Source organism: Dipodomys merriami, unplaced genomic scaffold, assembly GCF_024711535.1.
Source record: "Dipodomys merriami isolate MVZ:Mamm:240054 unplaced genomic scaffold, mDipMer1.0.p SCAF_277, whole genome shotgun sequence".
NCBI classification, from domain to species: domain Eukaryota; kingdom Metazoa; phylum Chordata; class Mammalia; order Rodentia; family Heteromyidae; genus Dipodomys; species Dipodomys merriami.
The window spans coordinates 1,244,826-1,260,421 of record NW_027204237.1 but is presented as its reverse complement, the minus strand read 5'-3'; the positions used below and the strand labels follow the sequence as shown (position 1 = coordinate 1,260,421).

General features: G+C 49.2%; 1 protein-coding gene across 1 annotated transcript in view; it reads left to right on the top strand.

Moving 5' to 3' along the window:
* Positions 1-9,382, top strand: part of LOC138837862 (bone morphogenetic protein 8A-like) — a 31,371-nt gene extending 21,989 nt beyond the window's left edge. Inside the window, exons 4-7 of the mRNA XM_070036883.1 lie at positions 4,005-4,199; positions 4,594-4,673; positions 5,186-5,296; positions 7,024-9,382. Of these exons, the coding sequence (XP_069892984.1) occupies positions 4,005-4,199; positions 4,594-4,673; positions 5,186-5,296; positions 7,024-7,173 (536 nt within the window). The 3' untranslated portion in view covers positions 7,174-9,382. The remainder of the gene's footprint in view (positions 1-4,004; positions 4,200-4,593; positions 4,674-5,185; positions 5,297-7,023) is intronic.
* Positions 9,383-15,596: the final 6,214 nt, after the last annotated feature.

Below are 15,596 nucleotides of genomic sequence, written 5' to 3'. Positions count from 1 at the left end.
GGCTTTTTTTTTCTGCTTATGTGGTGCTGAGGAATCGAACCCAGGGTCTCTTGCATGCAAGGCAAGAGCTTTACCACTGAGCCACCTTCCCAACCCCCCTTTCATGGTTTTATGTACCAGAAAAAGTATTTTTGGTACTTGAACTTGAACTCAGAGTCCCTCTGGCTTGCTTAGCTTTTTCACTTAAAGCTGGTGTTCTATCACTTGAACAAGAGATCTATTTCTGGCTTTTTTTTTTTTGGTTGGTCATGGGGCTTGAACTCTGGGCCTGGGCACAATCCCTTAGCACTTCAGCTCAAGGCCAGCTCTCTACCACTTGAGCCATAGCGCCACTTCCGGTTTTCTGGTGGTTTATTGGAGATAAGAGTTTTCACGAGGGCTGGGAAGGTGGCTCAGTGGTAGAGTGCTTGCCTTGCATGCTCAAGGCTCTGGGTTCGATTCCTCAGCACCACATAAGCAAAAAGAAAAAAGCCAGAAGTGGCGCTGAGACTCAAGTGGTACAGCGCTAGCCTTGAGCTGAAGAGCTGAGGGACAGCGCCTAGGCCCAGAGTTGAGGCCCCACAACCGGACCCAAAAAAAAAAAAGAGTTTCACGAACTTTTCCTGCCCAGGCTGGCTTTGAACTATGATCCTCAGATCTCAGTCTCCTGAGTAGCTAGGATTACGGGTGTGAGCCACCAGTGCCCAGCCTTATTTCTGGCTTTTTGACAGCAAAAAGTCTCCAATTTGTCTGCCTAGGTTAGCTTCAAACTGAGATCCTCAGATTTTAGCCTCCTAAATTAAGAATTAACTCAGAATTACAGGTGTGAGCCACCAGCACCCTTATGCATTTTAAATGTTTGTTCTGGAGACTATTAAAAACAGGTTAAAAGGTTGTTAGAAATTAACAAGAACTAGGGGCTGGTAAGGTTGCTCAGTGGTAGAGTGCTTGCCTTGCATGCATGAGGCCCTGGGTTCGATTCCTCAGCACCACATAAGCAGAAAAAGCCTGAAGTGGGACTGAGGCTCTAGAGTGCTAGTCTACAGCTGAAGAGTTGAGGGACAGTGCCCAGGCCCAGAGTTAAGGTCCCACGACCAACAACAAAAAAAAGAAAGAAAGAAAAGAAATTAAAAATACTATTTATAATAGCCAAGTTATGGAAACAGCCCAGCTGCCCTAAAATAGATGGGTGGATCAAAAAATGTGGTACCAATACACAATGGAATTTTACATAGCCATTAGAAAGAATAATATTATGTCATTTGCAGGAAAATGTATGGACCTAGAACAAATCATGTTAAGCAAGGTAAGCCCAGCTCAGATAGACAAAAGATGCATGTTTCTCTCATCTAAATATCTAAAATATCGGATATGATAAATTATACAGGGTTCTAGGCAGTCACACACAAGTGAGACCAAAGGAGGGTACTCTTAGAGGAGGAGCACAAAGGTGCAATGTCTGTGTGCCTCTGATCATATAAAAGAATATCAAGCCAGGCGCTGGTGGCTCACACCTGTAATACAAGCTGCTCAGGAGGCTGAGGTCTGAGGATCACGGTTCAGCCTGGGCAGGAAAATCCATGAGACTCTTATCTCCAATAAACCACCAGAAAACCGGAAGTGGCGCTGTGGCTCCCAGTGGTAGAGTGCTCATCTTGAGCTGAAAAGCTGAGGGTCAGAGCCCAGGCCCAGAGTTCAAGCCCCATGACTACAAAAAATAAAAATAAAAATAAAATCAGAATGAAAAATACTCATTATCTGACTTATAAAACTGTAACCCCTATGTATATCACCTTTATAATAACTTTAAAAGTAAATAAAGCTAAAAAGAATTATAGACTTCTTTGCTCACAACTGTGTAAAACGTAAACCAACACAATGAAATAATCTCAGAAAATTAAAAATGAATACATAGGACTTGGGAAGGTACTTTATGGATGAAAGTTTTTCTTTTCTTTGTAGAGGGAGGATTGAACTCAGGGCCTCTCACTTGCTCGGCCAGTACTCTTTATCAGATATGGTCTCACATTTTTTTTTTTTTTTTTTTTTTGTCGGTCGTGGGGCTTGAACTCTGGGCCTGGGCGCTGTCCCTCAGCTCTTCAGCTCAAGGCGAGCGCTCTACCACTTGAGCTACAGCGCCACTTCCGGTTTTCTGGTGGTTTATTGGAGATAGGAGTCTCACGGTCTCTCCTGCCCGGGCTGGCTTTGAACCGCGATCCTCAGATCTCAGCCTCCTGAGTAGCTAGGATTACAGGCGTGAGCCACCAGCGCCCGGCTAGTCTCACATTATTTTTGCCCAGAGCTGGCCTCGGACCTCAACTTTATGCTTATGTCTCCTTTGTAGCTGAGATAACAAACATTCACAGTCATGTACCAAGCATGATGATACCTGGCTTGCTGATTGCATTCAGATCTTGATGTTTGACATGCAATCCTGTAGATCTCTGCCACCCTCATGTCTGGGATTACAAGTCTGTACCATCATGCTCTGCTTCTCAAAAGTTTCTTCACTGCCAGGTACTGGTGGGTCATGCCTGTCATCCTAGCTACTTAAGAGACTGAGATCTGAGCATCACAGTTCAGGCCAGTCCAGGCAGGAAAGGCCATGATACTATCTCCAATTTAAAATAAAAAAAAAAGCAGTATTGCAGTATTGGAGCTGTGGATAAAAGTGGTAGAGAACTAGCCTTGGGCAAAAAGCTCAAAGATAGCACCCATGCCCTGAGTTCAAGACCCATGACCACCACCACCAACAACAAAAAGTTCCTTCACAGTGGTTACCTCTGCTGTAAAAAAAAAAAAAAAAAAAAAAAAAAAACATCACTTGCAAGGTACCAGTATGGACATGGTTTTGACAGTGGAACACTTGCATACCAGGGACACTTTCAGTGGGCTTCCCAGTCTTAAGTGGCTGTGGGATGAAATCATTTTTTGCCAGTTCTGGGGCTTGAACTCAGGGCCTGTCCCTGAGCTTCTTTTGCTCAAGGCTAGCACTATACACTTAAACCACAGCACCACTTCTAGATTTTTCTGTTTATGTGGTACTGAGGAATGGAGCTTAGGGCTTCATGCATGCTAGGTAAGCACTCTACAACTAAGCCACATTCCTACCCATGAAATCTTTCTTTTTTTCTTTCTTTCTTTTTTTGTTTTTTTTTGTCAGTTGTAGGGTTTGAACTCTGGGCTTGGGCACTGTCCCTGAGCACTTCAGCTCAAGGATAGCACTCTACCACTTGAGTCACACTGCCACTTCCAGTTTTCTGGTGGAGCTAAGAGTCTCATAGACTTTCCTTCCTGAGCTGGCTTTGAATCAGCACCCTCAGATCTCCTGAGTAGCTAGGATTACAGGCATGAGCCACTGGGCGCTCAGCTGAAATCTCCTTTTCTCACTTTCACTCTTCCTAGAGTTTAGGCCCAGATCCTCTCCCCCTGCAGCCTTTTGGCTCAGGAATACACTGATGTAGACTGACCCAGACCTAATTTTGTTCTGAAGTCTACCCTATAGCCTAGGGAATGCCCTGCCATGGGCCATGCTGGTAAGAGCAAGTCCTGGGTATGTTCTAGAAGAGGCTGCCCTGAGCTGTCAGTGTCATAAATCACAGTTACAGCCCCAGAAAGTATGGACTGAGGGAGGAACCTCAGGTCCTCCATGTGAGGAGTGGTCCTGCTTCTGAGCATCACTACAGTGGACTCTGCTCATCACTGGGGACTCCAGTGTGGTTGCCCCAAGGACCAACCCAGGTAACAGAGGAACAAACTTTGAAGCCTGTCAAATGCTTCACAAGTGTCCATGTCCCTAACAGTGATCGCTGTTGTTCCCTGAGGCCTCTGTTCTGTTACATCCTCAGACTGCTGCCAGGGGGCTGCCAGCTGGACTTGGGAATCCTGGCTCCAAATAAGGAAACTGAGGCTTAGCAAGTCCCTTCAAGCCCCCAGCCCCCAGCTCCTGCTGAGGAGCAGAGGCCTCTGCTCGATCCCTGGCAGGTCCACCATCCACGAGTGACCCTCTCTCCTCTCTGTCTCAGGGCACAGTGTGGATCCTGGCCTGGCAGGTCTGCTGGGGCAACGGGCTCCACGCTCCAGACAACCGTTCATGGTCACCTTCTTCAGGGCCACTTCAAGCCCTGCCCGTGCCCCGAGGGCGGCAAGACCCCTGAAGAGGAGGCAACCCAAAAAGTCCAATGAGCTGCCACACCCCAACAAACTCCCAGGGATCTTTGGTGAGGGCAGGGGCTGGGGCTGGGCTGGAGCCTTCTTCCCAGGTCTAGATAGAGGGGCCTGGCAGGCGGGTGGCTGGAGACAGGAGCGGGTCCAGAGGAAAAGGAGAGAAGCCATGGGATGGCTGAGTGTGCTGCTGGGCGTATGTCTATTGGAGGGCTGGAGGCTCATCATCTGCAAGACAAGGGACAGGCACTGAACACAGGGCACCCGTAGCAACTGGGGTCATGGAGGCTGTTCAGCTGGGTCACAGCCCAGGCAGGGATCCAGGGATGAGAGTTGTGACGACCAGTGGTGTAGTGTCCTCCTGCTCCTTTACTGAACAAATGTGCCCCACTCCATGGCATCTGCACAGAGCAGAGCTCCAGAGTGGACCTGTACCGTCTGTCCCCACAGATGACCGCCACGGCTCCCACGGCCGGCAGGTCTGCCGTCGGCACGAGCTGTACGTCAGCTTCCAGGACCTCGGCTGGCTGGTAATTTCTGCCTCCCCTTCTCCCTGGGACAGTCCCCACCTGCAGGCCCTGGGGAGCGAGTGGAAGTGTAGGCACCTTAAATTCGCTCCTGAAGTTTTTCCTTCTGGGTTTCCCAACTTTTCTACTGAGAATAGGCTGCTTTCACTGTGTGAAGTCATTAAAAAATAGATTAAAACGCATGGAAATGGGGATTATCTCAGCCCCAGCCAACTAAATTGCCAACACTGCCATGGGGAAACTGAGGCAGTGTAGGCAGAGCCTGGAGCATTTGCTCCGAGGGAGGGGGAGGGTTAGCAGGGACAAGGTGTGACAGGGACACAGCTCTGGCCCAGGCCTGTCTGCTGAGGGTGTCTGGGTAGACTCAGGTCCTGGGGTGGAGGCTGTCCAGGAGGGGCCAGAGTGGGGCTCTGGGGCTCAGGGAGCGTGGGGCAGCCCCAGGTGTCCTGTCAGGCCTAGGCTGAGGGGTGTGAAGGGGCCACGTGGACAAGGACTCACCTTCTCCCATCTCTCAGGACTGGGTCATCGCTCCCCAGGGCTACTCGGCCTATTACTGTGAGGGAGAGTGCTCCTTCCCGCTGGACTCGTGTATGAACGCCACCAACCACGCCATCCTGCAATCCCTGGTCAGTACTGCAGCACAGCGGGCGGGACCCTGGGCCTGGGGCCTGAGGACAAGGCCTCTCTGCCACCCTGGCAGGGAGCGCAGCTGCCGGGAGGTGCTTTTTCTACAGGGACTTGTCATGTAGCCACCTGCCTACTTGCAGACGCTCCTGCCCATCCACACAGACACTTGCACACCTAGCCTTGCACACTGCACACTATATTTCCCTGTGAGCTGTGGTTACTATGTGTGTGGTGCAGACCCACAGGGGCACAGCCCTGTGGTCACATGTTCAAAAGACAGTGCTCTGCAGAGCACCTGTGCATACCGCACATGCTCCAGCACACTGGTCATGCCTGCCTAACACTGTGCAGGACATTTTTTTTTTTTTTTTGGTTGGTCGTGGAGCTTGAACTCTGGGCCTGGGCGCTGTCCCTGTGCTCTTCAGCTCTTGAGCCACAGCACCATTTCCATTTTTCTAGTGGTTTATTGGAGATAAGAGTCTTATGGACTTTTCTGCCAGGAATGGCTTTGAACCGTGATCCTCAGATCTCAGCCTCCTGAGTAGCTAGGATTACAGGCGTGCTTGGCCCAGACATGTTTTTACAATGGCAGTGCCCTTGCTGGATGCTAGCTGCTGAAGTCTGGAAGAAGAACCCAGGATGATCACAAGGCAGCTCCACCCTTATGCCCGAGGTCAGGGAGCCCCTGGGGATAGGTGTGCTACTCCTTCCAAAACTCCCCACTATACCCCATACTCCCCAGCCTGGGCCCACATGGTGGCCAGGAAAGTGAGCACTCATGAGTTGACAGTAGCTGTCCTGTGGGGAGACTGTGGTGAGTGCCCTGCAAGCTAGCAATGAAGTTGTCCTTAGACCAAGAGGGAGGCTGTGTGGCCTCTGTGGGAGCAGCAGGGGCAAGGAGCAGTGTGAAGGTCCCAAGACAGGGCGTCCTGGAAGGTTCTGGGCCAGCAGGGGCTGGAGGGCAGGAATGGAGTGTGGAAGAAACATGAGGTTGGGCAGGCAGGGAGAAGCTGTTGGGGGTTTAGCACAGCACTGTCATGGCTAGGCTCCTGTGTGGCAGGGTAGAATCCTGGGGTGAAAGGTGGAGGAGGTAGAGAGGCCAAGGTGGGCTGCTGTGGCCAGAACAGGAGGCAAGGAGGGATTGGTGGGGATGTGAAGTGGTCTGAGGCCTAAGAGATGGGGTTGGGGGAGGTTGAGCATCCTCTCCTCCTTGCTCAGGGTTTAATAGAGGGAGGGAGGGGGGTGGGAGGAGGAAGGGACCCAAGGAAGCTCCAGTGATAACTGAGTCCCATAGTGGATGAGGGCACTTTTTAGAGGTTGAGGAAAAGGCTAGAGACCCAATAAGGACACTTCTAGAAGTATATGGAGAAGGGAGCCCCCAGAGGAGGCACTGCTGCTGGGGTGGCCTGGGCAGGGTGCATGTGGACTAGCAGCATTGTCCCTGTCTGGGCAGCAGGGGTGTGGGGGGCAGTGAGGAGAGGGCTGGAAGAATGAGAGACAGGTGTAGGGCCTCTACAGCCATACCAGGCCTCCTGGCTGCACCTTGAGGGTGGCAGCAGGCAGGTCTGCCCTGGCTGCAGGTGGAGAGCGACCTGAGCTGCGGCAAGGGGGCTGAGACCTGAGACAGGCTGGGGTGGACAGATGGAGGCAGAGCTGGGGCCACTCTGGAAGGATCCTTGGAGACCACTGGGCTCATGGCCCCTGCCTGTGTCCCTTCCCTGTCCAGGTGCACCTGATGAAGCCAGACACAGTCCCCAAGGCGTGCTGTGCGCCCACCAAGCTGAGTGCCACCTCCGTGCTCTACTATGACAGCAGCAACAACGTCATCCTGCGCAAGCATCGCAACATGGTGGTCAAGGCCTGCGGCTGCCACTGAGTCCCAGGGGTTCTGCTGACCTGCGGGCCCTGAACTAGCCTCCCTTTTCCAGTGGACAGGCCCCTCTCAGGAGGCAGGAAATGCTCGAATGCTGTCATAGCTCAGGCAGAGGTGACGAAGGGCCCTCTCTCTCCCTGCTCACTTCATGCGAGGCTTTTTGTCTTTTCCAGACCCCTTTTTTTGCACCTGTGGGGTGTAGAGCAACTGTGTTCTTCCACTCTCACCTCAGCCTGAATATCCAGAGCAGCTCAGAGTTGTGCTGACTGTGTTGCCTGGGGTCAGTACTTAAGTCCTACAATAGGATCTGACTGTGGATATCCCTGGCCTAGACTGTGGCCAACACTGGATGGTCTAGGGTGCCCTCTGCAGTCTGAGGCTGGGTAATCTAAACTCTGAGCCACTCACTACTGGTCTGAGTGTGGGCAGAAGGGCTCCCTCCCCTCCCACATGTACCATTTGGGCATTTTGAGGCATAATTAGACAAGCACAAGTTGCCAGAGTGGTGTACTATTGGATTCCTCTAACTTGATTGAGACAGCAAGCTGTCTGGGTGTCACGGCTCAAGGTGAAGCCAGTAGGGATGTCTTCCCTTGCCCTGAGGCTGTGCTTCCATTGCCTGGAGAAGAGGCATGACCCCCAGGGAAGCCAAGCAGCTGGGGAACTTATGGTTCCTTTCATCACTCTTCCATATTGATTCAATGAGGATGGCACTAATACAGTTAACTCTTGGTAGAAGCAAAGGCAGCAGCTTCTGTAGCAGGCACACAGTAGGCACCACCTCTGCTTCTCCTTGCCCATGGCCACCATTGGTAGCCCATCTAGGTACTTTACCTTCTGTACCCAGAGAGGCTGCCCACATCCTCAGCAGACCTGTAGGCGGCCATCACTAGCTGCTCTGTGGCATGAACTTGGCTTCTCCCCCTCTCTACTGAGAAGTCATCTATTCAATCTAGGGCATAGTGACTAGGCAGCCTCTTGTTAGACACAGAATGAGGGTGAGGACTGTCAGAATTTGCTTATATCTGGGAACTAAGAACAAATGGGTCACCAAAGTTGGTATCACTCTGGGGACCCAGAAGCCCTGTCCTGTTTCTAGGGGCCTGTGCATCAAAGAAAAGGCCCTGCTCCCAGGGGAGTAACAGGTGGTAATTAGGCTGAGTTGGGAGGGGAGAATTGTCTCACTGTTCCAGGAAACAGTGCTGCTCCATTGGAACAGCCACTGGGAGTTGCAGTGTTTATTTGATTTGGACTCCCTAAGCCTATAATTTACCTGCAGGAACAGACAGTCCAACTTTGTGAAGTGTGTCATTAAGAGCAGGTCCTGGGCCTGCCCACACAGGCACACCCAGCAAATGGTCCCACCCAGAGGCCCAGGGATGAGCTTCTCTGGAGTTCATACCATACTCTTAGCTGAGCCTCAGGGAGGCAGGACTGGAAGCAGGGGTGAGGCTGGGCCTCACTGCAGGACAACAGCTCCTCCACCTGGGCCTGAGTGCCCCTCTGGAACACAGAGGAAGGGAGCGTCCCATGTCACAGAGGGCAGGCTCAGACTGGAGGGTGGTGAGTTCCCCATGAGCCTAGCGCTTCAAATAAAGGCTGGCAAGGCACCAGCCCAAACTCTAGACTTTACTTGTTAGTGTCTGAACAAGTTCCCTTTAATATCCACACTTCAGTCTCCCATCCATGACACAAAGACATAGGGCTGGTAAGTTAATATTCTGCTACTATAACAAAATATCTGATATAATCAATTTATAAAAAGGAAAGGGGCCAGGAGCTGGTGGCTCATGCATGTAATCCTACCTACTCAGGAGGCTGAGATCTGAGGATAATGTTCAAAGCCAGCTTGGGCAGGAAAGTCCGTGAGACTCTCATCTCAATAAACCACTCAGAAAACCAGAAGTGGCTCTGTGGCTTAAGTCATAGAGTACTCGCCTTGAGCTGAAGAGCTGAGGGACAGTGCCCAGGCCCAGAGTTCAAGCCCCACGACTGACAAAAGAAAAAGAAAAAGAAAAAAAGTAAAGGGCTAGGCACCAGTGCCTCATGTCTCTAATCCCTGCTATTCAGGTGGTTTAGGTCTGAGCATTGAGGTTCAAAGCCATCCTAGGCAGACAAATTAGAGATATTCTTATTTCCTATTAATCAGACAAAAGTTGGAAGTGCCAGTGGAGCTCAAGTGGTAGAGTGCCAGGCTTGAGCAGAAAAGATAAGTGAGACCTCAAAGTCCTAAGTTCAAGCCCCAGTAAGTAAAAAAATATATACATAAAATAATTTTGGCTCATGTGTTCAGAGGTCTGAGTTGTGGTCACTGTTTCTCACTGCTTTTGGGCCTGTGGCCAAGCAGCAAGTCATGACAGGGAGTCCAAAGAAGAGTGAAGCTATCCACTTCATGGTGGCCAGGAAGCCCAAGAGAGGAAGAGGAGGGGCTTGGGTCCCACATTCCCCTCTAAGACTAGATTACTTTTTTGTGGGGGGGGGTTCAGTCCTGGGGCCTGAACTCTCAGCCTGGGTGCTGTCCCTCAGCTCTTCAGCTCAAGGCTAGCACTCTACCACTTGAGCCACAGCGCCACTTCCGGCTTTTTTTTTCTGCTTATATGGTGCTGAGGAATAGAACCCAGGGCCTTAAGCATGTAAGGCAAGCACTCTACCACTGAGCCACCTTCGCAGCCCTAGATAACTTATTAGAGAGCCCACTTCTTAAAGTTTCTACTACCTCCTATAAGTGCCAAGCTGTGGATCCAATTTTTAATGTTTGGGCCTCTGGGAGACATTCCACATTGAAACCACAGCAGGATGTTTATTCTAAAGTTTGTTCATGGTAGCACTCATTTGCCATCTTGGCCATCTTCTCTTCCAGAGCCACAGAGCCTGACCCTGAACACCTAAGGTCTGACTAGATACCATTGTACAAACACCAGGATTTCTTTTACCAAAGAAACCATTGGGCACCAGTGGCTCAAGCCCATAATCATAGCTACCCAGGTGGCTGAGATCTGAGGATCACAGTTAGAAGCCAGCCTGGGCAGGAATATCCATAAGATTCTTATCTCCAATAAACTACTCAGCAAGAGCTGGAAGCGGTACTGTGGCTCATGTGGTAGGGCACCAGCCTTGAACACAAAGAGGCTCAGGGGGGCTGGGAAGGTGGCTCAGTGGTAGAGCACTTGCCTTGCATGCCTGAGACCCTGGGTTCAATTCCTCAGCACCACATAAGCAAAAAGAAAAAAGCCGGAAGTGGCGCTGTGGCTCAAATGGTAGAGCGCTAGCCTTGAGCTGAAGAGCTGAGGGACAGCGCCCAGGCCCAAAGTTCAGGCCCCACTACTGGAGCCCCCCCCAAAAAAAAGAGGCTCAGGGACAGTGGCTAGTCCCTGAGATCAAGCCCCAGGACTCCCCCCCCAATAATAAATAAATAAATATTAAAAAGAGAAACCACCTAGGAGCCTCAGGTAGCCCAAGATAGACCCTTACTAGTATAGGACAGCCAATGGCTGTCCTGTGTGCCAGCCCAATGGCTGAGCACAGCTCTCTGGAGAGGAGGACAACACAAGTGCTGAAAAAAGCCTAGAGGAAGGAGCTCCAGGCTGTGCTGCTCCTGAGAAGGTCCACCCTACCCTTCTACTGCACAGAATGCCCTGAGTGCTGGTGCCCCAGAGGTCTCAGTTCCATCCAGGACCATCATGGACCAAGCACAGAGGGGAACAGAGTATATTAACTCACATGTACTCTCCACAGTCAGTGATAATCTTTTTCTTTGGAGCCAGAGTAGAAGCCACCTATCCCTGGCCACAGAGCTCTCTCCAACCTCCAGGGCTGTGTACCAAGGGCCCAGTCAAGAACAAGGCTATTCTCTATTACCTACCTCATCCAGGCTTTCACTGACCTCCCCAAATACTGTGTGCTTGCCATCCAGCCAATCTGTTTTATTACAGATCAAGAAGAACTGGAAGCCATTGTTTTTTGGGCCAGAATTGAACATGAGACGAGGCCTAGGGAGGAAATGACCATGTCAATTCTCTCCACCCTGCCCCCAGCCCTTAAAGTCTGTTGCAGATTATGGATAGATAGCCCTCCACCAGTGAGCTCAGGCTCTGACATGCAGGCCTGGCAGATGTGGTACCTTGTCTTTCATTTGTTAGCAAGACAGGGTGAACAGGATTGTCTCAATCATTTCATATTGGTGTGTCCATTCAGCAAATACTCCCTACTTGATAATGAGACTCCTGGGGATAGTGGTTCCAGCCCTGGAGAAGCTGTTTTTGTTTTTAGTCATGGATCTTGAACTCTGGGCTTGGGCACTATCCCTGTGCTCTTCAGCGCAAGGCGAGCACTCTACCACTTGAGCTACAGCACGACTTCCAGTTGCCTAGTGGTTTATTGGAGATAAGAGTCTCATGGACTTTCCTGCCCAGGCTGGCTTTGAACAGCGATCCTCAGATCTCAGCCTCCTAAGTAGCTAGGATTACAGGTTTGAGCCATCGGCACCCGGCGAGAAGCTGTTAATCTAGTAGAAAAGTTACTAAATATGAGCCAGGTGTGGTGGTAAAAGTTGAAGCAGGATTGTGGTTCAAGGTCAATTTAGAAAAAATTACTGAGATTCTATCTCAAAAACAAAATAAAAACCAAGTTTTGATGTGTGGGTCCAGTGTTAGTCCTCTTGCTTTGGTTAGCAAGTGTAAGGCCCTGAGTTCAAACCCCAGGATTAAATTTTATTTTTTTATTTTTTTGGTCCGATCATAGGGCCTGAACTCTGGGCCTGGGCGCTGTCCCTCAGCTCTTCAGCTCAAGGCTAGCACTATACCACTTGAGCCACAGTGCCACTTCCAGTTTTTTTTGTTTTTTTTTTTTTTTCTGTTTATGTGGTGCTGAGGAATCAAACCCAGGGCCTCATGCATGCAAAGCAAGCGCTCTACCACTGAGCCACCTTCCCAGCCCCAGGATTAAATTAAAAAAAAAAAGTAAGAGAAGGGATGTAGTTCAATAGTAAAGCACTTTTCTGGACTGCATGAGGCCCTGGCCTTAATCCCCAGAACTGAACAGAGAGAGGGAGAAGGAGTTGGAGGAGAAGAGAAGGGAGAGGAGGGAAGGAGAAGGAAGGGAAAGAGAAGGAGAGGTAAGGAGGTAAAGGAGTTAGGGGAAGGGAGAAAGGAAGGAAGGAAGGGAAAAGGAGGAAGGGAAGGAGGGAAGGAAGAAAGGAGGGAAGGAAGGAAGGAAGGAAGGAAGGAAGGAAGGAAAGAAGGAAGGAAGGAAGGAAGGAAGGAAGGAAAGATACTAGTTACTTAGTAGGCTGAGATCTGAGGATCGCAGTTCAAAGCCATGTCTGTGAGACTCTTGTCGCCAATTAACCACCAGAAAACTGAAAGTAGAGCTTTGTCTCAAAGTGGTAGAGCGCTAGCCTTGCGCAGAAAAGCTCACCAACAGTGCCTAAGCCCCGAGTTCAAGCCCCATCGCCAAAAATAAAAAGGAAGAGGGGTAAATACGGTTTCATCTCAGGAATTCCAGGTTGGTTTAACACCCAGACCTTAACTAATGTAATATGCCTTCTCACCAGAACATTGGACCAAAAATATGACACCATCATACCAATAGATGCAGAAAAAGTAGTTGACAAAATCCAATATCCTTTAATGATAACACTCAGAATGCCAGGAACTGTCTCAATCTGTTGTAAAGGGCCTTTACAAAACTCCATGGTCAAAGTCTGATGCTTCCTCCCAAGATCAAAAACAAAATAAGGATATTTGGTCTTCTCATTGCTTCTTCTCTTAAAAAAAAATAGAGGGACTGGGAAGGTGGCTCAGCAGTAGAGTGCTTGCCTTGCATGCATGAGGCCCTGGGTTCCATTCCTCAGCATCACATAAAGGCTGGAAGTGGCACTGTGGCTCAAGTGGTAGAGTGCTAGCTTTGAGCTGAAGAGCTGAGAGACAGCACCCAGGCCTAGAGTTCAAGCTCCACGACTCCCCCCGCCAAAAAAAAATAGCTGGATGCCAGTGGCTCATGCCTGTAATCCTAACTACTCAGGAGGCTGAGATCTGATGATCAGCATTCAAAGCTAGCTAGGCAGGAAAGTCAGTGAGACTCTTATCTCCAACTAACCATAAGAAAACTGGAAGTGTCACTGTGGTTTAAGTGGTAGAGCACTAGTCTTGAGCTGAAGAGCTCAGGAAAAGCACCCAAGCCCAGAGTTCAAGCCCCATGATTAACCAAAAAAAAAAAAAGCAGAGGCTGGGAATGTGGCTCAGTGCTTGCCTAGCATGCATTAAACCCTGGGTTCAATTCCTCAGTACCACATACATAGAAAAAGCCAGAAGTGGTGCTGTGGCTCAAATGGTAGAGTGCTAGTCTTGAACAAAAAAAGCTCAAGGACAGTAACTAGACCCTAAGTTCAAGCCCTAGGACTGACAAAAAAAAAAGTCCTCCTTACCAAATACTGTCTGAAAAAGAAACAAATTAAATCACTGCGAATTCCTAATTTCTTATCAAAAAGTAACAGGTTTATCATAAAATCAAATGAAAATGCAGGGCTGGGAAGGTGGCTCAGTGGTAGAGTGCTTGCCTTGCATACATGAAGCTCTGGGTTCGATTCCTCAACACTACATAAGCAGAAAAAGCCAGTGGCACTGTGGTTCGAGTGGTAGAGAGCTAGCCGGGAGCTGAATTGCTGAGGGACAGGGCCCAGGCCCAGAGTTCAGGCCCCATGGCCGACCAAAAAAAAAAAAAAAAGATTTACTACAAAGCTGGGCACTAGTGGCTCACACCTATAATTCTAACTACTCAAGCTGATATCTGAAGATTGCAGTTCAAAGCCAGCTTAGGCAGAAAAGTCTGTGAGATTCTCATCTCCAGTTAACCAGCAAAAAGCTGAAGGTGAGATGTGGCTCAAGTGGTAGAACATTAGCCTTAAGCAAAAATGTGTGCAAGTGCATTCAAACTACACAGGTACACACACACACACACACACACACACACACACACACACACACACATACACACACACACACACAACTACAAAGCTACAGAATTCAGGTTGGTATGGAGAAATCATAAGGATGCACATGTAGATCAGTGGTACAGAATGTAAAGTACAGAAATAAACCTCACGTTTAGGATCCATTGATACTCATTTTATCAAGGATGCCCAGACAACTGGACAGGAAAATAAGAGCCTTTCTTACAAATGGTGCTGAAATAACTTGATACCCACAAGCAAAAGAAGGATGCCTCACATCACATACTATGCTGATGCTAAATGGATCAAAGCCATTAGTCTCAATTCCAGAACACAATGGTGAATAAGAAAGACTAAGCTCGGGCTGGGAAGGTGGCTCAGTGGTAGAGCACTTGCCTTGCATGCCTGAGGCCTTGGGTTCGATTCCTCAGCACCACATAAGCAAAAAAGAAAAAAGCCGGAAATGGTGCTGTGGCTCAAGTGGTAGAGCGCTAGCCTTGAGCTGAAGAGTTGAGGGACAGCACCCAGGCCCAGAGTTCAGGCCCCATGACCAGACCCCCCCCCAAATAAAAAGAAAGAAAGACTAAGCTCTTCCTTCACAGCTGCTGGCATGCTAGGAAGGGAAATAGAAAGTATGAGAATATATAACACAATTTCAAGTAATAAGGGAGGAAAAAAAAAGGGAATGATCTGGCAGGGCATTGTGGCCCCTACTTGTAATCCTAGCATGCAGAAAGCTGAGGCAGGAGGATCAAGTGTTCAAGGCCAAGGCCAGCACAGTTGCTGACTTCTATAATCCAAACCATAATTCCAAAGGCCAAGATCATGATTTGATGTCAGCCTGGGCACAAAGCATATGGACTTCATCATCTAGTAAAAAGCTAGGTATCATGATGCATACCCAGTTAAACAGGAAGTACAAATAGGTTGTCCCAGGCAAAAACTAAAACTTTTTTTGTGTATGTTGGTTCTGGGCTTGAATTTAGGGCCAGGCTGCTGTACCTTAGCTTTTTTATTCAAACGTAGTATCCTATCACTTTGGACCACAGCTCTACTTCTTGTTTTTTGATGTTTAATTGTAGACAAGTCTCACAGACTTTCCTATCCAGGCTGGCTGCAAACTATAATTTTCAGATCTCAGCCTCCTTTGTAGCTAGGACTATCAGCATCCAGTGGAGCAAAGCTCTATTAACAAAATATAACCAAAGCAAAAAGGAGTGGGGTGTGGTTCAAATGACAGAGTGCCTGCCAAGCAAGTATGAGGCCGAGTTCAAATCCCAGTACAGGAGAGTGGGGAATGATCTGATAGCAAGAAAGTCTGTTTTAGAGAGGTGAGGACAGGCTGAAGTGGCACATAGGTGCAGGCAAGGTGGGCTAGAAGACTTGAAGACAGATGGATAGGGTATGTGGATTACACAGGAGTCATGGATCAGCCCTAAGTTCCTGCCCAAACAGCTAAGTAGATGATGATCTCATT